General features: G+C 46.7%; 3 protein-coding genes across 14 annotated transcripts; 1 reads left to right on the top strand and 2 right to left on the bottom strand.

Annotated features, from left to right (window-relative positions):
- Nucleotides 1-3: 3 nt before the first annotated feature.
- Nucleotides 4-3,306, bottom strand: b3gnt2l (UDP-GlcNAc:betaGal beta-1,3-N-acetylglucosaminyltransferase 2, like). Of its 4 annotated transcripts, XM_029170251.3 has the most exons (3): nt 2,047-2,698; nt 1,823-1,906; nt 4-1,509 (listed from the first exon to the last, which is right to left on the bottom strand). In XM_029170251.3, exon 3 carries the CDS (start codon nt 1,379-1,381, stop codon nt 155-157), a length of 1,227 nt encoding a protein of 408 aa, XP_029026084.1. In that variant the 5' UTR covers nt 1,382-1,509; nt 1,823-1,906; nt 2,047-2,698; the 3' UTR covers nt 4-154. The 4 variants fall into 4 exon arrangements, with proteins under 4 accessions (XP_029026084.1, XP_029026083.1, XP_029026085.1 ...); XM_029170250.3 differs by lacking the exons at nt 1,823-1,906; nt 2,047-2,698 and adding an exon at nt 2,970-3,306; XM_029170252.3 differs by lacking the exons at nt 1,823-1,906; nt 2,047-2,698 and adding an exon at nt 2,721-2,954.
- Nucleotides 3,307-3,528: 222 nt separating this feature from the next.
- napab (N-ethylmaleimide-sensitive factor attachment protein, alpha b) lies at nt 3,529-7,803 on the bottom strand. Of its 4 annotated transcripts, none has more exons than XM_029170253.3 (11): nt 7,563-7,803; nt 6,584-6,666; nt 6,378-6,494; nt 5,959-6,005; nt 5,781-5,858; nt 5,569-5,624; nt 5,325-5,409; nt 5,128-5,232; nt 4,987-5,055; nt 4,710-4,760; nt 3,529-4,584 (listed from the first exon to the last, which is right to left on the bottom strand). In XM_029170253.3, the coding sequence occupies exons 1-11, from the start codon at nt 7,658-7,660 to the stop codon at nt 4,480-4,482; spliced, it is 894 nt and encodes a 297-aa protein (XP_029026086.1). In that variant the 5' UTR covers nt 7,661-7,803; the 3' UTR covers nt 3,529-4,479. The 4 variants fall into 4 exon arrangements, with proteins under 4 accessions (XP_029026086.1, XP_029026087.1, XP_029026088.1 ...); XM_029170254.3 differs by having other exon boundaries at nt 6,584-6,663; nt 7,563-7,802; XM_029170255.3 differs by lacking the exon at nt 7,563-7,803 and adding an exon at nt 6,860-7,511.
- A 1,094-nt stretch (nt 7,804-8,897) lies between these two features.
- Nucleotides 8,898-20,486, top strand: bicra (BRD4 interacting chromatin remodeling complex associated protein). 6 transcript variants are annotated; one of them, XM_029170239.3, is made up of 15 exons: nt 8,898-8,978; nt 10,756-10,801; nt 10,909-10,954; nt 11,455-11,520; nt 11,765-13,828; nt 14,012-14,200; nt 15,390-16,001; nt 16,110-16,293; nt 16,377-16,474; nt 16,568-16,702; nt 16,820-16,869; nt 16,948-17,096; nt 17,170-17,264; nt 17,363-17,468; nt 17,557-20,486. In XM_029170239.3, the coding sequence occupies exons 2-15, from the start codon at nt 10,761-10,763 to the stop codon at nt 19,359-19,361; spliced, it is 5,640 nt and encodes a 1,879-aa protein (XP_029026072.1). In that variant the 5' UTR covers nt 8,898-8,978; nt 10,756-10,760; the 3' UTR covers nt 19,362-20,486. The 6 variants fall into 6 exon arrangements, with proteins under 6 accessions (XP_029026072.1, XP_029026075.1, XP_029026074.1 ...); XM_029170241.3 differs by having other exon boundaries at nt 8,916-8,978; nt 17,366-17,468; XM_029170240.3 differs by lacking the exon at nt 8,898-8,978 and adding an exon at nt 9,000-9,448.
- Nucleotides 20,487-20,852: the final 366 nt, after the last annotated feature.

The raw sequence follows: 20,852 nt of genomic DNA, 5'->3' as shown, positions 1-20,852 counted from the left end.
CACTTGTCTTGACTTACTTTATTTAAATTCAAACATAAATTAACTTGGCAGTGACTTCATATGAAAAATGTATTTTTCAAGTTCAAGAACATCACCCACAACCAATTTTGTATCACATCAACTTTTTCAGCCTTTTTGGGCGCCATTTGTGGACCTAACACGTCAGCAGGGGGTTGTGAATGCCCTTCCACAGCCTCTTCGACTCCGACGGCGAGCGCCGATGAACTAATAAAATATTCTTATGTATACACAGATTCTCACGATCCTCAACCTTGATGTCAAAGGTCCTAAATTGTGGGTTTGACTCTGGAGCCACTTCCAGAGCCATGAAACACATCCCAACGTAGACGTCGTCGATGGGAAAGAAAGGAATGAGATTGAGAATGGAGGAGAGGTTCTGCAGCAGCGCTCCAGAGAACACGTAGCCGCCGCCCCCTGCGTACGCGGGGTACGGGCCCTCGTAGAAGCTGGTGGGGATGTAGTACTTGTTTTTGGGGTCTCTGTGGGGACTCGCCGTGCTTATGATGTCCCCCGTGTACAAGCGAGACGCCTTGGAAGCCTCCAGCGACTGCAGGTAGCCCAGCAACGCCGGCGTGTTGACGAAGACGTCGTCGTCGCCGCTGAAGACGAAGGAGACGTTGGGACAGTGTTTGATCGTCCACTGGAGGAACGTGTTCATCTTGAGCGTCAGGTTGAAGAAGGAATCCTGGAAATCCCACTGCACGATGTCTCCGTAGTACTTGGCCTCGAACGTGAGCAGCGGGTTGAGGTCCGGGACGTCCGCCTGGGAGGTGCCCAGCAGGAACACCGTCCTCACCCTCAGCCCGCGCTCGTACTCCCCCTCCCTGCCCCACGTCTCCCGCACAGCCTGCCGCTCCTCAAAGTTCCTCAGGTTGGACTTGATGGCCAGCAGCAGGAAGGTCGGCCCGGACGCGCACTTGCCGGGCTGGTTCAGCAGGACGGGGGGAGACTTGCAGTTGATGGCCTGTAAAAAGCTCTGCAAGCGAGACGGGTAGGAGGTGAAGTCATGCATATTGGTTTGCAGCGTCTCCAGGTTGTTCTCTTTACAGTGGGACCAGTCCGAGGCGTTTTCCAGCGCCTTCCCCCCTTCGTCCAGCAGTTTGAGGCCAAAGTAGAAGAGGCGGTTCCAGTAGGCTCCGTTCTGAGGGATGCTGCTCCTGAAGGCCTCAGACACGACCACCGAGCGCTGCGGCTCGACGGAGCTCCGCTCCACCAGAGCGGGCGTTGTGCCTTCGCTCTTCTGCAAGTCCTTCGCTCCACTCCGGAGGGTGTGAGTCAAGTCCGGGTTCAGGTTCAGAAATAAGATCATGACAAACGTGATGAGAACCACCATAGCTGTGAAGGGGCGATTGAGTCTCATGGCTCGATGTGAGTAAACCAAGCTGTGCGGCGAGAAGTCCAGAGAAGTGGCTCGAGTTTCAGAGGGAGACAAAGCGGGGTCTCCTCAGGTTACACAGGCTGATGCTTCAGGTGGGACTCTCACTGTACCTGCCAACAGAACACAAGACGCTCATCAGCGCTCTCCTCAAAACATGAAACCTCTACTTTAGTCCACCGGATTCTTTTGACAGGTTCCACAATTTGAATCGAAAGCAAATATTTGCAGGTTTTCAGGTCAGTCACCATAAATATTAACAGACTCGAAAGCGACAGACGGACGGAATTTCACTACTCGTTAAATTACCATTTGCACTCTGCATTCTAATGTGCATTCGTTTCTGAAACTAGTTAATACAAGGCCCAGTTTTCAACCTCCAGTTCTTTCAAATGAAAGCTGATGCTACAGAGAATAAACACTGACTTCACGTCCCAGCTCAGCGCGAGTCGTGCTGCTCTGTTCTCACTCTTGTGCCATCGTCCATCCCTCATCCTGCGCCGCTCCCAGCTCATCGCACACTCATGCAGGTAAAGAGAAACGGCACAGCTTTTCATATTTACTGCAGCATTTGCCGCTGTTGTCCATGGTTTAACATCAGTTTATTTCCATAGCTGCATTTTCCCACCTGTCATGTGTTAACTGCTTACCGTGAGTGTCGTTCCAGCTCTGTCAATCTCAAATGCCGCTAGAATTTCCCCTGTCTGAGAAGCTATTGTGTCGCCACAACCCCTTTCTACTAAGTGGCCGGTGGCGGCCAACAGCGAAGGATGATCATGGACTTCCACGCTGACTGACACGGAGGCATCCAAAGCGCTTCCCTTCTGTCAGTTAAGGATTCCAGTTCCTCCTGTTTTCATTCAGTTCCAACCCTGATGCGGGTTTATTCCCCGAAGGCCTCGTCTTTTCATTTTTGTCCACCCACAGATAATGTAAATCCCAAAGGTACAGTAGCAACAGCTTATCTGCTTAGAAAACGCACCACACGTATGTATTGAATCTGTTTAAAGTAGAAAACGACCTAAACGCCTAGTTTGTTTGTGACGTTCCCTGTCTGTCCCACTGATACATGAGTTAAAGGTTAAATGCAAATCTACGGAAGACTGCTGCACTTTCCTCTGCTGGGAATCAGTGCACGCCATCGTCTCTGGTGTTTAATTAGAGGCAAACAGGTTTGGTACAAACAGGTCTTCAGGGAAATTATCTGGAATAAAACGGCATCACGATCAAAGTAAAAACAGAGACTTTGGGCTCGGCGGAATCACGAGGTTCGAGAGGACGAGCTATAAAACAGAAACGGAACAATGGCGATAAATACACACACCTGTGGAGCAGGTGCTGCGGAACTGCAGTTAGTGTCAAAGCAGTTCCACTTTCAACGGCGCTTCTCTCACATTTGAATACACGGAACAAAGAGCTGAAGCCGGAGAGGAACCAAAGAGGCGTTCGAGTCTCAAAACACAAACCAGATGCTTCATCACATCTCATCACAGCGCTGAACACGAGGAGTGAGACTCGTTGATCCAAAAACTAGAACTGTTCTACTTCGGTGCCGATAAAAGTCCCAACTCACCGTCGCTCGCTTTTAGGGGCCGCGGGACTCGACGGGACCCCGCTCCGCACTTTGCGCGCCGCCCCCTCGCATGTTCTGCGCTTTCGCCCGCGAGGCTTGCTTCACTTTAATGATGAGCGATCCGCACTGAACGAACCGGTCCTGTAGGATTAAAGGCTGCCGCTGATCCCACCCTTCCTCTGAACCACCTGCACTCGACGTCTGCGGCGTCTCCCGCAGGAATGCGGCTCTTTGGGTTCTTGGAAAGCTGGTGCGGAACCAAACAACTGCACTGATCATTCCAGACGCGTCGCGTTGGACGCCTGGTATAAAGCTGCTGCGCTTCCAGCGCGAGAGATGTGCGCCATTTACGCACCTGGCACAGACGCGCATGTTCAGGGTTAGTCTGACACCTTCAGTTCGGTACTGATATGTTTTTTAAGTTCATTTCTTATATTTGTGTAAATATCTCCTCCGTGTTTTATATCATATTCAAATGTTGCCTAGTTACAAAACTCAAAGCAAATTCACAGTTCTTTTGAAATAGACGAACTTCTATTTTGACAACAGCTCACGCAGGTTTCTGTACTGCAACACGTTTATTCAAACATATGACATGACTAATTACAAATATTTTTAAGATTCATAGGACTATATGGACAAAATGATCAGGATACATCAGCACAGTGTTGAGATCTGTAAAGCTTCTTTTTCTTTAATGTATTGCATCATGCAGGCTTTAAAATGCAGGTTTTCAGCCTGGTAAAGTACAACAGGAAAACGAAACATGTTAAAATAACCTATACAAGGAAAAAGTGCTGCTCTAGTTTCACCAAAACGCGCTGAGCTTCTTTATCCTTGTCTCTGAAATAAAATGCTTTGAATAGATGTGACAAAAATCAATTAGCAAATTACTTCGTATCGCATGTAAAAGCATGTCAGTTTTCATCAGGCTGGTGTTCGCACCCTGAGAACTGCACACTATAAGGCAGACGGGGTATTTGCTGTAACTTTTCAAACTCTCTCTCTGCAGCTGAGATGAAACGCCCTGATATGACCTTTAGTATTCTCGAACCAAACGCAACAAATACCAACACAAGTGTTTAGTGAATATGGACATTTTGGTTTTAGTTCACTCCAAAGTACATCTTGCAAATCAAACTCTTGGTAGATAGAAATATTAGTAAAATTTAATCTTATATCAAAAAATAAATTTGTGCTGGTATGACTTTTCAATATAGCAGCCCAATTCTGAATATTGTAATGATGGGTCAACCCCTGCTTCATTTCAATAAACAACTAAACTGTGTGCAGTGAGCACTCAGGAGAATAGTGTTGCCTACAGGATAAGCACAGTTTTCTGAAGCATTGCTTGGAGTGGGTTAAAAGGGCAAGAGAAGAATACTGCGATGGTTGGAAGTAAAGCAGTATGTTTGACATAAGGGATGAAGGTAAAAAAAGGAGAGAGACTCAAGGCTAAATGAAGCGTAAAAGTCGGTTGCTGAGGGCTTAAGAAGAGCAGAGAGGAAAGTCAGCGAAGGTCGTCGCCCTCTTCGTCTTGTATGGTTTTCTTGATGCGGAGAAGCATGGTGGTCAGCCACTGGTCCAACCGAGAAATGGTGTCGTATTCCTTCACCTGAGACGAGGTGAGGAGTAGTAAGTGTAACAAAAACACCAACTACTAAACTACTAGGTCATCTATTTTAATGCACAGTATTTAATACATCAGACCTTAACATGCAGGAAAAAAACTCAACTCACAGAATCAGTATAGGCATCGACGTTCTGTTCTTCAGAGGCATCTAGAAGTTTCTGGTTAGATTAAAAAAACAACAACGTTAAACTTAATCAAACTGTTAATGGTCGCGCACACACACAGACAGTATGTATATATTTTTTATATAATAAGATTATATAAGATTATACTGTTTCAATACCAGCACTTTATTATTTACAACCTAGATACTGGGAAAAAATGTAAGGTCTCAGCAGTATAGAGTTAAAATTCTCTTCATCAGCTTATAAAATCAAAGCTTACCTTCAACAGTTTGCATTCTCTGGAGTCTGAAAATGCTGGAAACATTTCTTCATATTTCTGTACTGCAAGCTGAATGACAAGTGACAAATATTAGTGGTTACCATTACACCACATGGACACATGTTCTGTGTTACAGCTTACCTTTGCGTTTAGCATGTCTACACAGAAGTGACAGAGTGCGGCCTTGAAGAAATGGTCCTTGGCACTGTATTTGAGGAGCGTGCTGTCCATCGCATGGGTTCCAACCTAAAAAGAAAAATGCAGATCACGTTTTATTTATTACTGAAGCCACTAAAATGACTGACAGCATATGATGGGGGCTGCTGGGAATGTGTCACCTGTTCATAGATCTCGATAGCTTTTGGGTACTGCTCCAGCTGAGCAGCATAGGTTGCTACTTTCAGAAGGCACTTGTTTGCTGAACTGAAAAGAAAAAATAAAAGATTCTCAAGCCGCAAAGGTTTCAAACAGAATATGATTCAAAAGCACAACGTACGAAAGCTTCTATATAAAACTAACACCATTTTTAGCAAGCAATTGAAAATATCAAAACCTATGAACACTCCCATTTAAAACATTCACCTGGTGGATTCTTCCCCTTTGTAATAATCTGCTGCCTGTTCATAATGAGCAATGGCCTGGAATAGAAATGGGTAAAAAATTATTGACTAAGCTTTACCAAGACATTATTTTACAGCTAAAAATAATAAATGACACAAACAGGTAAATTAGTAGTAAGAAACTTAATTCATATTTAAAATAACTAAACAAAAAAGAAATAACAACATTCTGACCTTGTCGATGTCAACCAGCTCTGTCTCATATATTTCAGCAATGGTGATGTGATGTTTTGCTGCAATGGTGAAGCGCCCCTAAATAAAGACGAACCAGAAAAATGCAAAACAAATTGAATAATTTAACTTGTGTTTGATTTAAACCAATTTGTGTTTGATTTGAATAAATTAAACGTACCATATCTGTGTATATCTCAATAGCTCGGTTTAAGCAGTTTATGGCCTCTGTTAATAAAAACAAGACATAAAAATACTTAAAGGGTTCATGTAATTTTCCAGTATTTGTACATACTGTATGACAAAGGTTCCAACAAAGGTTCTAGTTTTAGGAAGTATCAGGTTACAAGTTTACATTGTTTTGAGGCAAAAGGCTGTCTACTGTACTAGTATTAATGATATGAACACAAAACATTAACCTGTTGACATCTTGGATAGGCTGCTAAAATTATTCACCTTGAACCTCCTAATTACATTGGGTCATGGTGCTTTTATATACATTACATGGTCCACTGGAAATTGTGTAGTCACTTGTGAAACATTCACATTACAAGGCGTTCAGCCGTTTTATATGCAGAGGTTATTATAGGTAATCATTACCTTGTGGATCCGCTTTTTTGAAAGCATTTCCAGCATCTATGAAGTTAGTGGCTGCATCGTGTTTGCTCTGCATCTGCAGATGTAGACGAGCAGCCTGGGAGAATGCATTTCCTGCAGCTGGGGAGAAAATGTTGCATGTAAGAAGATGGAAAGGGATTACAAAAATAAATTAAAACCTCTTAACAACCTGTAGTAATTATTCTTACCACACCAATTTTTTGCCATTTTGTACATGTTGGCTGCCCTCACATACATATCACAGGCCTCTTCCTGCTTGGATGAGCCACTGCTTGAAGGTACACACAAATTTAGAGTTAACACAAGCCATAAAAACCAAGTGCTGCAACAGTTCACTGGTTAACCGTTTAAAAACCTTGTTAAATGCTATTATAATATTAGTTGAAATTGCTTGCACTGCGTATATTGGGATAAGTATACTGCCATTAAAAAAATATATATAGATTAGAGCCAAATGTTGTCACTTCAATTCAATCTTCATCTAAAGCAGGGACGTCAAACTGATTCCATCGAGGGCCTGTTGTCCTGCTGGTTTTCCTCCTCTCCCTGCGTCAGCTCCTAACGATTACCGTGACCAGGTGTGTTCAGTCAATGACAAGCTGAAAAAGCCAACTGACACACCTGATCAAGGTAATCAGCAAAGACTGGTGTCCCTGCTGGTTTTCCAGCAGGGACAACGACCCTCGAGGCCCCGGAGCTCGTCACGTGACCTAAAAAAAATCACCGTAGATGATAGATACGCTGCTATGCACACGACCCCCAGAAGGTGGCGCCATCTCAACATAAAACTAGCTGAGGGTCGTTTCAAAGGTTGCACAACTTACGTTTTATTGCAGCCTCGTCGGCATCGGACACGTTAAGGACGCCGTCAAACAAACAGTGCATTCGGTGATATTGTGTAGATAACACCGTTTACATATCTTTATTGCTTTGAGAAGTGATCCGGGGGGGAGATAGCGGAGCATAAGCAGCCCAACTACAGCGAAGGACATAACTGTTTAACACGAAACATAAGTAAGCCGTTGACACAAGTCGCTCAATTGTTGCCATGGTCTTACGGTGTGTTTTTAAATGTCAGAGACGGCGACAGCTCCCATCTTCCGCCTAGCTGGCGCTTAGCTTAACAAAATTAGCCACCAAGAGTTGCTAGCTAAACAACATACTCACCCAAACAGGGCACCGAAAAACGACTTTGACGAATTTAGCTTCTTATCGGCCTCGGCCATTAAAGCCATGGCCTCCTTTTCTTTGCCACTGTTGTCCATCTTAGTCTGTCTCGATTTTGAGGATGCACAAAAATGCGAAAGTCAACAAACTTACTACGCTATGCTAGCAGTTCTACCATGTCACATCACCAACAGCAAACTAGCATCACCTCTGTCATGTGACACGGGAGAACCACTCCTGCGGCGTTCAGGTGCTCTTCATAAAATGGATAAATAAAATAGTACAAAGCTTAAATATCTCGTATCATTTTCCTTAATTGTGAGTTATTAAGAAAAACACAGGCATGTCTTTTAGTGTTTGTACATTTGCTAAAAAGCAGTTTATGCCTAATTCACTGACAGCCATGTATTGCCAATGGTTCACCCTAGATATTAAAACGTAAACAACGACTCAATCAAATTGTTTGTATCTCTTTTGTCAACAGTTTTCTTTGATGGACAACAAAATAATCCTTTGGAAAACCAATAAAAATCGATCAGATCTGTACGTTGTGGTGCTTTTTCTAAACGTATTATTAGTTGTTCTATTAGGGTTATCTCATGCATATATTTAGTACATCACTTTACTGTGTTAACATTAAAATAGGAATACCACACATAATAAACAGGAAATGCTGAAACAGATGTGGAGTATCTACGGATCACACTGCACGTTGTGGACAAGATAGATAAAATACTTTATTGATCCCCTTGGGGAAATAGTGTTCTCTGGATTTACTAAGAAGCCTATTCTGTGACACTGTTTAGTCGTCATTAGCCTTCTAGTCTTTATGAGAAATGTCCCATTTTCCAGTGGGTCAACCGTTGACGATCAGGAAGTTTGGAGGTTTAGCAGAACCACAAGGTTTTGAAAATATGCAAGCCGTTCGGTACAACATGTTCCCAACAGCCTCTCAAAAAATGCCCTGTCTGTTAATACATAACAGCCATGCGGTACCGGCCCGGTACACTTCAAATAAGCTCTCGGAATGTCTGTTTTTCAATGCTATGGCAGTTAGTTAGAAGTTGCACACTAATAGTACGAACACGAGGTTTATCCCCATTGAGATCTGCAGGTCTGATCGCACAAGAACACAGCTATTGTTTTTCGAATGTTTAAAATCTCAGTCTCCGTCTGTCGTTGTATGAAGTGTGGATCTCCATCATTAAAACAAAATCACAAGTTTTCTTGAAGGAAACTTTTCTAACACATCGCCCGAAAATCCAGAGCTTCGGCGGTGTCCGTGTCGACAGAGATGAAATTTTCAGCCAGGCAAGGCGGAAGCCTCCTGTTTCCTGTCTGTAGCTGGGTCCTGTACAGCAGCCCGTGCGAGGCTGTCCTGGAGACCCCGCGCTGCCTGCACCTCTATCGTCTCGGGTGAGTTTGTTACAATGTAGCAATTTATCTATTAATCCGAATAACTGTAACAAAGCTGCAACATTCGCGCGCTGCAGATGACCCGCGAGCTGCGCTGCTACCGCAATCTAACCGGCAACTTCTGCACGACCCTGCAAACATAGGCATTTTCCACCGAATTCCCAAGCATACCCCCCTCATCCAAGAGTATTCCAACATTAACTCATATTTTGCTTGCAAGCACAGATAGATAGCTCGCTACGCAATTGCGTGTGCATATCTAAGCAAACGATAGCACCTTGTCGTGGCCGGATCGACGTGTAGCTTTAAAGTATTTGTGTTAAACCCGTGTCACTCGGTGGTTTGTTTTGAATGTCAAAGGCTCAAGCTAGCTGTACGACTGAATATTGTTGATAGCTGCCTGGCTTAGCAGGCTAGTTAGCAAGGCTAAAGAAATTCAACCCAGATGCATGGAAATTCTTGAAAATGAGGTGAGATGGGTGTTTGAAACCCAACAGCGCATTGATTTGGACTATTAAAAGTCTAGCGTAGCTGTTAAATGACATGTATTTCAGCAAACTTGCACATTTTGCACGGGAGCTCTTTGAAACATCAGCTAGCATGTAGCAAGCGGCTTCAGTGTCTCCATTCATATCCTGCGCACTGGCTCTGCTCTCGCCGAGTGATGGCTACGACCCGCTGGCTTTTTAGAGCGCTAACCGTGGAAACGTTTCCTCCACATCCTCGGTAACATGTCCTCGCTAAACGTGCGACGGGAGCACGTTTTGTTTATTTTACTACAGCGCCGGGCACAGCTGTTTATCTCCGCGGCGGATGAGTTCGTCGCAGTCTTTCCAGTCCGTGTGAAAACCGCGCGTTTTCAGTTTGTTGTCTATTTCCATCCGCTGTTTCTCTGCGTGAAACAGACACGCAGAGCTCGATTGCCTTTAAATCGCACAATTTTCATTTCTTTTTAATGTATGATAACATAGCATGGATGCAATAGATGATAAATAACTTTGTGTTCAAATTGAATCTTTATTGTTCTTATTATATAAAACGTATATAAAGCAGATCAGTCTGCAGAAATATTTGCTGTTCAGCAGCATTTAAAACATTTCCCGATCTTTGCCTTATATTTACAGGACTCCGCATTAGCAGCTGTGATGTTCTGAGTTATTATTCATAATTTGAGTATGCAGACACTAACAGTGGCTTGTGTATAGGCCAAAGTATCTACATGTGTCTCTAGCTGAATACTGTACAGTCATTAATCAAACACAATAAGTGTTTCATAGCCACTTAAAAATGTTTTCAAAGATGTGTTTTTGTGTAATTAGAATTTCACGGTTTAATTAAGTTATTTTGAACGCTCTGTAACCAAGGCATCTTTTTTTTTACCTTGCACAATATTTTGTTTAATAAGCAACAGAAAAATATTTTCCTGAAAAAAACTCCCAGCCTGAAACTGTCCGAGAATAGGTAGTGCTCAGCTAAACTAATGCAACACTAATTTGACTATAAAATAACTGGTCATAATCAATTACCAGAACATGTGGTTACAGTGTGGAACAGAATTGTTTTACGATGCTTTAGCATCGTTATCATTAAATGTGTCTAACCCCTGTATCACAACTCGTTAAAAGTCACCGAATGTGGTGCTAGAATAATATCACGAAAACCTAAGTGTGTACACACTTGCAAATATTATTAATCTGAAGAAGGTTTCTTTTGTGGAATATTGTGTTTTGTTTAATTACTACTAGTTGTGGAACTTGAATTTGTCTTGCCGTTCCAGTTGTCATGGATGATGAAGACGGCAGGTGCCTTCTAGATGTAATTTGGTAAGCCAGTGGCTGAAAAAGTGCAACTACATTAAAATATTAACAGATGGTTTTAGTTTTGTTTTTATCCTCTGCTGCTGTGAATCACATTGTGTTTTTTCCTGCAGTGACCCAGAAGCTCTCAATGACTTTCTTCATGGATCTGAAACTCATGTGAGTATGACACAGAAAAACTGAAGTCACATCTGTCAGACATGTGATTTCTAGTGGTAAGGTTTTGTTGTATTTGATACTATGAGAAGTCTTAATTCTGTATATTTTATTTGGACCCTGCATGACTTATTACATATGTTGATGCGCCATGTAACCCATCCCCTTCAATGCTGTAGTTCACTCACTGCCTTTCTCTGCTTAATGGTTGTCTTTACTTTCCAAATACACTGGATGGTTTCAGTTGGGCTTTGCTTTGTGTCGGCTAATTCACACAATGACAAATGCTCTTACTAACGCTTCCCACCTCCTTTCATTTTATCCCTCTAATATGTATGTTTTTTCACTGGTTCTCCAATCTGGGTTCTCTGGACTGTGTTCTGTCCTTTCCTTACCCCCTCCTCTGTTTGATTGTCTGTGTTTCTCTGTCCTGGTGGCTTTTGCCTGCTGGTTTGGGGGCCTTTGGTTTCTGTCTGTCCTTTCCTGGGTGGATGTGTCTGTAGTTGGACACAGACGACCTTTTGGATGGTTCGAGTGACCCTTCCAGCTCGTTCTTCTCTACCACTGGGGTGAGTAAAATCCCCCAATCCTCCACCTTCTGTTTTCTCTCTGTCTATTGGCATGCATCCTCAAATACCCTTCCTTTGAACTAACAACCTTGCCACCCGACAATCTGATTTGTTGTAGTGTGGTGTTTCTCTTGGGTTTACATGTCTGCAAATACATATTTACTGTATTAGAGACTTCCTGGTGCATTGCGTAGTTTCAGTCTGTTTGTTCCTTTGGTTTTACTTTCCTCCTCTATCTTTTAAGGGCCATGTTTCAGAGGTCCAGCCTGCAGTCCAGCTTTCGGCCAGTGAGCCGACCGGCCTGCCCAGGGTCAGTGTTGACCTGGACTTCTTGGAGGATGATGACATCTTGGGAGGATCTCCAGGTGGTGACGGTGGGAGCAATGGCATTGGGACAAATCATGAGCCCTGTGACATCCTGCAGCAGAGCTTGGCAGAAGCCAATATCACAGAACAAAGCCTACAGGAGGCAGAGGCTGAGCTGGACCTGGGCTCCTTTGGAATTCCAGGCCTTACGCAGGTGGTTCAGACACTGCCTGATGCCAGCCTGTCTGGGGCTGGAGGCACTGCTGTTGGTGTAGGCATAGGTGTTGGTGTGGGGGGAGCAGCAGCAATTTTCCCAGGATCAGCTCCAAGCAACACTGCTACTCCTCCCAATGCCACAGCCGACATGCTGGGATCCGTGCTTGCTCAGCAGGGCCTACAGCTCCAACCCCAGGTCATGAACAAGGCTATCAGTGTCCAACCATTTATGCAGCCTGTGACGCTTCAACCCATTTCGAGTCTCCAAGCTCTTCCTAACGGGAGTCAGTCTGGACATCTGGGCATCGGACAGATTCAGGTTGTGGGTCAGCCTGCAGTCATGACCATCAACCAGTCTGGGCAGCAAATCTTGGCTAAAGCAGTGGGTGGTTACCAGCTGCATCAGTCTGGGCAAGAACTATCAGGTGCAGGTTCTCAGACAGGGCTTGGAGGCTCAGGAGGTGGACTTCTGATTCAAGGTAACAAAGCCACTTTGGGATCTCCAGCTTTAAATGGACCGGCTGTTTGTGTTAGCAGCACAAATAGTAGCAGTGGCGGTACAATGACTGCGCCTGCTGGGCTTGTGGGCTTTGGCAGCACCACACTAAGTTCAGGAATAGGACCCCAGATGCAAACCCAAGGCCAAATCACACAGAACGTGATCATCCAGCGCACACCAACACCCATTCAGCCTAAACCCCCCCAGGGGGGAGCGATTCAACCGAAACTCTTCAAACAGCAACAACAGCAGCCACAGCCAGGACCTCAAGCCCTGCAGAATGATGCCCACAAGGCTCTAGGGCTGCAGCAACTTCCTGTTTCTGCTCCTCAGAATGTAGCCTTTCTCACAGGAAAGCCAGGCTCCAACGTTGTCCTGAGTACCCAAGCCACAACACAAGGTCCTCAGTTTCAACCAACCTTATTCAAGCCACAAGCACCACAACCACCTGGCAAGCCCGTCAGCCTACATTTGTTAAACCAGTCGGGCAGCATCGTTATTCCCTCTCAGACAGTTCTACAAGGTCAAAACCACCAGTTTCTCCTGCCACAACTCCAGGCAGGTGGACAGATTCTAACCCAACATCCTGGGGGCCACATCATAACTAGCCAGGGTCCTGGTGGACAGATCATAGCAAACCAGATTTTAACTGCAAATCAAAACATCAACTTGGGCCAGGTGTTGACTTCACAGGGCCACCCTGGGACCGCCCACATCCTCTCTGGGCCCATTCAGCTCCAGCCTGGCCAGATGGGCACACCTACCCTCTTTCAGATGCCTGTCTCGTTGGCTCAGACTCAAAGCCAGACACAGACTCACACGGTCTCGGGTCATGCCCAGACAGTCATACAGGGCATGCCAATCCAGAACTCCTTGACCATGCTGAGTCAGGTGGAGGGCCTGAGCCCTGCAGTCAGCCTTCAGCCATCTCTGCAACCTCAGCCAGGTGCTGTACCCAGCAGCAGCAGCACAGGAGCAGCAACGATGGCTCAAGGCCAGCCTGAGTGTGTTACAGTGCTGGGTAGTTCCACGGAGCAAGCTGCTCATCCCACTCAGCAGCATGTGCCACAGTCCTCTATCCTTGCCATGCAGCCAGCTCCTACTGTCTCTGTAGCTACCACAGTATCCTCCTCGTCTCCGTCCATGTCTGTGTCCACCTCGTCCTCTGTAACAACGGTGGGGCTGGCTCCCCCTCAGGCTCAGCACAGTCCGGGGAGGTTACTGCTCACCAACCAGGGCCCTAGCATGATCCTCAGCCAGGAGTCACTGCAGATGTTCCTGCAACAGGTTAGTGTTGTTATATGCAGCCCTCTGCTTTAATGTTGTACAGTTGACATGCACAAATAACATGCACGGAGTGATTTCTTGGTCTGACCTGTTTTGGTTTACTATGTTACTCCCCCCTCCTTCCCTTCACTACCCTTCCTCCTCCCTTCCCTCGTCCTGAAATGATAAATTTACTCCTATCAGGAACAGCAGCACCAAACAGAGAATGATCCGACCCCCTCTGTGGGTGTACCAGCGTCTGTAATCGTCAGCAGCAACAGCGTCACTGGTTCGGTCCCTGCTGTCCTTGACAGCCAGTTAACTGACTCTTGGGTGGGTCAGAGCCAGAGCCCTCCCCCTGGCCCCTCCCACATGGCAGCAGTGGTAACGCAGGTAGACAAGCCCCTTTATGTTAAGCCCCACCCACTTGTTGCTGCTGCTGCTGGCGCCACATTAGGATCTTATCCTGCCCCATCACTGATCTGTACTTTCCTCCTGCATCGTCTGTTGCTTCCATGGCTCTCATCGTTGCTTGCAAAGTCACTCATTGTGTTGCAGCTTGTCTACGTTTCTAACGTTGCTTCATGAAGTGCACAGGCATGATCATTTCACTCATCCCTGTGTGTTGTATGTCAGCATCCGTGTTGATTCAATTGCTGCAGAATGTGTAACTGGAATCCAGATGCAGGTGGTTAAACTAAAACTACTGGTTAACCTGATTAGTTTGTGTCTTCCATCCATTGATGTAATCGTCAACCATGCTCATTCTTGATATAGAATCTGGTTTGTCAATGCATCGTCTTTACTAACACCGTTCAGTCAGATTCAGTTCACTCACCTTCATCTGCTGCATTACTGACTCGTTAATCATTTCAGCGCCTCCACCTGCACTCCTCATTTACACAGTGTGTGGCTTACCTTGCCCCCTTGTAACCCCTAATCTGACAAGTGTAACGATTCCCAAACCAAAACTACACCCCCCACTCCCGTCCCTGAAGTCCCTGGATCAGCTTCTACCTTCCCATCACAGTCCCGCAGACCTCGACGTCTTGCTTTTGTCAACAGTGTTTTTTGGCTTCCAAAATGATAATTGCTCTTTTTTATGCGTACTCCTACTCAAATGCTAGAGAAAATCAGTCGGCTTCTACTACTTAAGCAACTGTTGCGTTTCAGAGTCTAACACTTTTGTATTGTTTGCTGGTGTAATCGTGTAACTTTGTGTTGGGGTTGGGCGATAACTTTTCCTCTCTCAGTTCATTTTGGAGTGTGATTTACCATTTTAGTTACTGTTTTGCATCCAACCTTAACAGCTCCTAAAGCAGTCAGTGCATCATTTTAAGCATTTTACATATAATTAAGGGTACATCATATTAAATAGTATTATTGCAGACCTATCGCCCAGCCCTGCTTTGTTTCTAGCGTTAAATCTTGAACTAAGCACTAGAATCAGATTTGCTCTATATGTTTGTGATCGGTGCATGCAAACTGTGTGTGATTTTTGGGCTTGATTTCCTCGGCTTTTTAAATTACTCTGTGCCCTCTTGATCTGACATTTTAACATGGTATCATGTCACTTCTTCAGGTGCCCTCTGGACACCAGCAGCCGCTGAAGATCCAGGGCCTGTCCCCCTCACCAGCCTTGACCGCCTTGGCCACAGCACCCCCAGTGGCAGACAGTCCCCAGCCTTCCCAGTCTCCTCTCACTCTCAGCCAGCAGATTCAGTCGCCGCACAGTCAGCAGCAGTCGCGTCCTCCCTCGCAGCCTCAGCCGCAGTCTCAAACTCCCTCGCGTTCCTGCACACCCTCCTCTCACCAGTCACTTTTTATTGTCCATAACCCCATAGCAGAAACCCCCCAGCCAGCCACACAAGTCCAACCGCAGCAGACGCAGCTTCAGCAGGCGCACATCCAAGTTCAGCTTCAGCCGCAGACGGTCTCTCAGCCCGCCGCCTTCCAGCAAGACATGCCCCCGTTGTCACAGTCACCCAAGCCTCCTCCTGCGCCTCCTGCACAGCACCAGTTCACTGCGCCTGCTGTCAACGCTTCTGCTGCCGCTGTAGTGAAAACTCAGGTTCCCATCCAGAGCCTGACTGCGGATCAACACCTGCATTTAGTAGTAGCACAAATTCAGACCCTGTCGAGCATCAGCCAGCCCTCACCCCAACAGAAACAGCTGCTGGAGAAGCTGCACCAGGTATTGCTCCAGCTCATGTGAAGCCTAATACAAACGTTGTATGCGAATCTGGTTGAAATGCGTGTTTTTATTTACTCAAAAAAACTATTTCCTCTGATGTGTTTCCAGGTCCAGCAGAAGATCCTGCTGCAGACGAAGCAGCCTGGTCAGGCTCAAGCCGCCAGCCAGTTCAGCTCCCAGGACATGGCAGTTGATAAAGTGGTGATTGCACCGTCAGCCACCACTGGTACACCTGCTCAGCTTCCCTCCGTGCTGCCGCCGACGTCTGTGCTAGTGAAAACTACCGCTACAGGTAAGACACTGCCACAAGTGACTCAAAAGGAGAGGAAGCACCTTAAAGTGGGGTCTTTTCTAACGGTTTGTTTTCTTTCTTAGCATCAAGTGACTTACAGGTTTTCTCAGGAGCCCAAGGGCCAGCTGGAGCTATTGTAAATCAGACTGTCACTCCTGTCAGCCTTACCCAGCCTGCACAGGTAGGTAACCTTACAAACATAATCACACCTAGCACGTTTACGATGGTAGTACTTACTTTATCGCTGTATTACATTCCCATTTTCCTTCCACAGGTTCAGCCAAAGCCAGGAGTGATCAGCCCAGTTGGAGGGATGCCTATGGGGAAGGCTGGCATGCAGATACAGGTGTTAGGACCTAGTCTGACTCAAATGCCTGCTCCACAACCCCCAGCTCCAGTACAAACTCAGGTAAAAGCATCACTACAACTTAATAAGGCCCTCTGCCTCTAGCGTCACCTTTTTAATATTTAACTGTTGACCTTTTGCTTGTAATGTCAGATTTTCATAAGTTTGCTTACATCACAGACAGCAACAATGAAGATGCCTTTCGGTGCTGAGCCCAGTAAAGAAGCCAGGTGTGTGGCAGGCCTTATTGGCTTATTGAACTATCTCGTAATGGCTCTTTGCTGAACAGCGTTTGCTTCCACACACAGGTTGCTAGAACAGCTGAGGAAGCAGCAGGGTTCAGTGCTTCACCCCAACTACAGCGCTCCTTTCTACTCTTTTGAGGACACACTGCACAGACTGCTGCCTTACCATCTCTACCAGGGAACTGCCAACTCTTCTCAAGACTATCAAAGAGGTGACTAATTGCATAGCCCCTCTATTCGTCCCATGTGTAGGGTCTCTGTCAACTTCTGTTTTTCTCGGCGCAGTGGATGATGAATTTGAGACGGTCTCCTGTCAGCTGCTCAAAAGGACCCAGGCCATGCTGGATAAATACCGATACCTTCTATTCGCAGAGTCCAAAGTAAGTTTATAAACCAATAATGTTGCCACATGCTCTCTTGTTCCCTCCTTTGTCTTGAATTGGTGTTGAAGTTATGCCTTGTGACATGTGAACCTGAGCAGAGACTTGGCCCCTCGGCAGAGATGGTGATGATCGATCGGATGTTCATTCAGGAAGAGAAGATCGCGCTGAGTCAGGACAGAGTTTTTGCCAAGGAGAGACCAGGTAACCCACCTGTTAGAATGGCACTGGATATGTTGTTTCCTGTATGCTCTGTATGTGTGTACCAATTATGTTTATGTTTACATTGCAGAGGAGTTTGTGGCAAATGTGCGCATGTTGGAGAGTGTAGTCTCATCCCAAGAGAAATCCTCTCCTGCTGAGCCCACTGCAGCGAGTGGAGGCGCAGCTGCTGCTGCTGCTGCTGCTGCTGCTGCTGCTGCTGCTGCTGCTCCACCTCCGGCACCTGCTGCTCCAGCCCCAGCCCCTCTGCCACACGTCACTCCCACCCCTCCTCCTGCTCCAGCTCCAGCTCCAGCTCCTGCTCCATTAGCGGCTCCAGCTCCTGTACAAGCTCCGGCTCCAGTCCCGGCTCCTCCTCCAGCCACTGCTCCCGTCAACGCTTTCCCCTCTACCAAACTGGTCATAAAACAGGGTGGAGGGGGTGCGTCTGTGTCCTGGTCCACCAGCTGTCCTCCACCTCCACCGACTGTAGGGAAGCATGTGGCTGAACCCACTACCCAGAGCTCGTCGTACAGTCGCACTCCAGTGGCTTCTTCCTCTTTCTCTTCCTCCTCCTTTAACTCTCAAGCGGCCGATGACGACGACGCTCTCCTGCAGAGAACCAGCAAACCACCCATCAAGACCTACGAGGCTCGAAGGAGAATTGGTTTAAAGCTGAAGATCAAACAGGATCAAACCGGGTTCAGCAAGGTGGTCCACAACACTGCCTTAGACCCAGTGCACACGCCTCAACCTCAGCAGAGCAGCCAGTCTGCGTCCCGGCCTCCTATTCTGCCTCAGTCGGACGCTGCTGTACCACATCCAAAGTCCCAGCCTTTGTCCGCTCCCTCTGCTACCGTCATCAGAACTCAGTCCCCGGTGTGCACTGCTTCTTCTGCCACATCAGTCACTACAGCCCCATTGTCCTCTACCTCTTCCTCTCATACTTGGTCCTCATCCACCTCCTCAACGCAAATGAATGGAACGTGGGATCACCATGACGTAAGTGGGGTCAAACACAACCCCGCTTCCACTGCCACCCCGTCACAGACAACCTGCCGCCTCCCGCTCCGAAAAACCTATCGCGAAAACGTCAGTCCCCGGGTCCGACCCGGTGTCCCGGGCGGGGGAGACGAGAGTTTGTCCTACTCCCGCCCCACGCCTTCCCCCCCGAGGCACGAGGCCTCATCTCCCCCCTCTGAGCGGACAGTGATAGCCAGTGTGAAGGTGGAGAAAAGAGGCAGGGAGGACCCGCACACTCACTCAAGCCACGAAACGGCCCGTTTAGGGAGTGCAATGCAGGGGCTGGATGACGTAGATGAGGTGTTTAACCGTGGAATCAAGACCACGCAACACCATCATCTCCCACAGCTCCTAGACAGGGAGGGGGCAAAGGAGAGAGGGGAGGAACGCCACGATCAAGAGACAGATGTAAGTAAATACAAAAGGGCAGGTGGACAAAACCGACATAGGGTAGGAGGGACATTCAGAATGGACCAACATGCCCCTGGGCCTCCTTCTCCAGAGTCCTCCTTCACGCGAGACTCTTTGCTTCCTGCCAAACGCTGCAAGTCAGATTCCCCTGACATGGACAATGCCAGTTTCTCCAGTGGCAGCCCACCCGACGACTCCCTGAACGAGCACCTGCAGTGCGCCATAGACAGCATCCTCAACCTGCAGCAGGAGCCCTCTGCCCGCGGGCACCACATTAAAGGGAGCAACAGCCGGACTCACCAACACCAAAGCCAGCGCCCGGGGGGCTCCGCAGGCTCGTCCCACAGACCCTCAGTCCCTCCCCCCTCCTCCGCGTCCTCGTCCTCGTCCTTGGCCCAGCACCCTCAGGTCGGCGGCCGGGGCCACAACGGCAGCCTGGTGCCCCAGACTCAGAACAGATAACAGCCCCTCAGCCCCGGGCTGAACTGAGAGACAGACTTGGAGTTTGGGGAGAGGGGCACTGTGAAAACACATCACTGTACTACTCTGCCAAGCTGTGTTGGCTTTGTTTGTCCATTTGAATTGTCCAGACATTTCTCATTTACAGCCTGAGGTAGATCCGCGGTGAAACAGTGAGACTGGTCGAAGGTAAAAGCCGTCTCTGTGAATCAGCGACTTGACGATGCCTGGCATTTTGTACTTGTTTTGTCAGCCAAGCTTCAGTAAGAGATGAAAAGGTCAGCGGTTGCTTTTTCAAAGTCTTTCTCTCTTTTTTTTTTTGGCTTGTCGTTCAGTATTCAAACATTCCTTCAATGTGACCTGAGCATCAGCAGTTCATCTCCTGGTTCAAACCGTGTGCCTCATTTGAACCACGGCCCACTTGGCAGCGAGAATCCATCCTGGTTCAAAACATGGAAGGTGTCTTCTTTTTAAAAAACACATTTTATCCTAATCACACCGATAAAAACAGTTCACTGCGGTTCACCTGTTTGAGGAAGCATTTCTCTAGTCGGGAGATTAACTCTGGCCGCCTGTCTTCAATTGGCAAAATCTAACAGTACAAAAAATATTTTAACGTTAAACAAATAATGAAAAGCAACTTTTTGACGCTCTCTTGGACACTGTCATGTTAAAATGTTTGAAGGAAGTAACTTTTTCTCCTAACGGCACATGGATTTGCAGGTTGATGTATTGAGGCCACACCTGTTCACATCTGCCCCGCTGCTGCTCATGACGCCTGGTTCAGACTTTACGGGTCTCAGCCAGCAGGGGGCAGGCCGGTTTTTACTGTTTACCTGATTTCTGTGTTCTCAGCCTGTTTTGTCGTTCAGACTCCGTATTTTTGCTTCCCGTGTGTGTTTCTCTGTCATTTTTAAGCTTGGTGGACAATTCAAACACAAACACAGCACAAGCATTGAAATGGAAAAAAGGAACAATAATAATGTACAAAAAGACCGTAAGAGAATTTGAAGTATAGTATTACAGATTAATTTTGTATTGTATTTATTGTGTATAATGACACTTTTTAAAAAGAAATGTACATTTAGTAAAACTGTAAATTAAACCTGGCTTCTTTTATGAAACATTGCAGGTTGTCTAGTCCGTTTCAGAGCTTCAGGGTTCAGGCCTCTGGATGAGCACTGATAGTCAGACAGGGATGCTGGAATGGGTTGGTTCTCCGTCAGTTAACCAGCAGGTGGAGCATGGAGCTGTGAGTGAGCTTCGTAGCCTGAAGGTTTCCAGAGTTTGGGAGGAGCAAGAGAATTTAGATGAAAGGGACAAACTCCCATGTGTACGTGTATGATATGATCCACCTTAAAGCACAGGGGCTCCTGGAAGCCGCAGCTGCTGGGGTGCAGCATGAGCGTGTGTAAATGGTTCAAATATGCAGAAAGATACGGGCAGTCGGACTCCACCCAAATAATTTATTCCCAGCCTCCTCCCCCAGGTCCA

This window comes from Betta splendens, chromosome 13, assembly GCF_900634795.4.
Source record: "Betta splendens chromosome 13, fBetSpl5.4, whole genome shotgun sequence".
In the NCBI taxonomy this organism is placed as follows: Eukaryota; Metazoa; Chordata; class Actinopteri; order Anabantiformes; family Osphronemidae; genus Betta; species Betta splendens.
The sequence above is the reverse complement of the archived record's forward strand: the minus strand, read 5'-3'. Positions and strand labels throughout refer to the sequence as shown.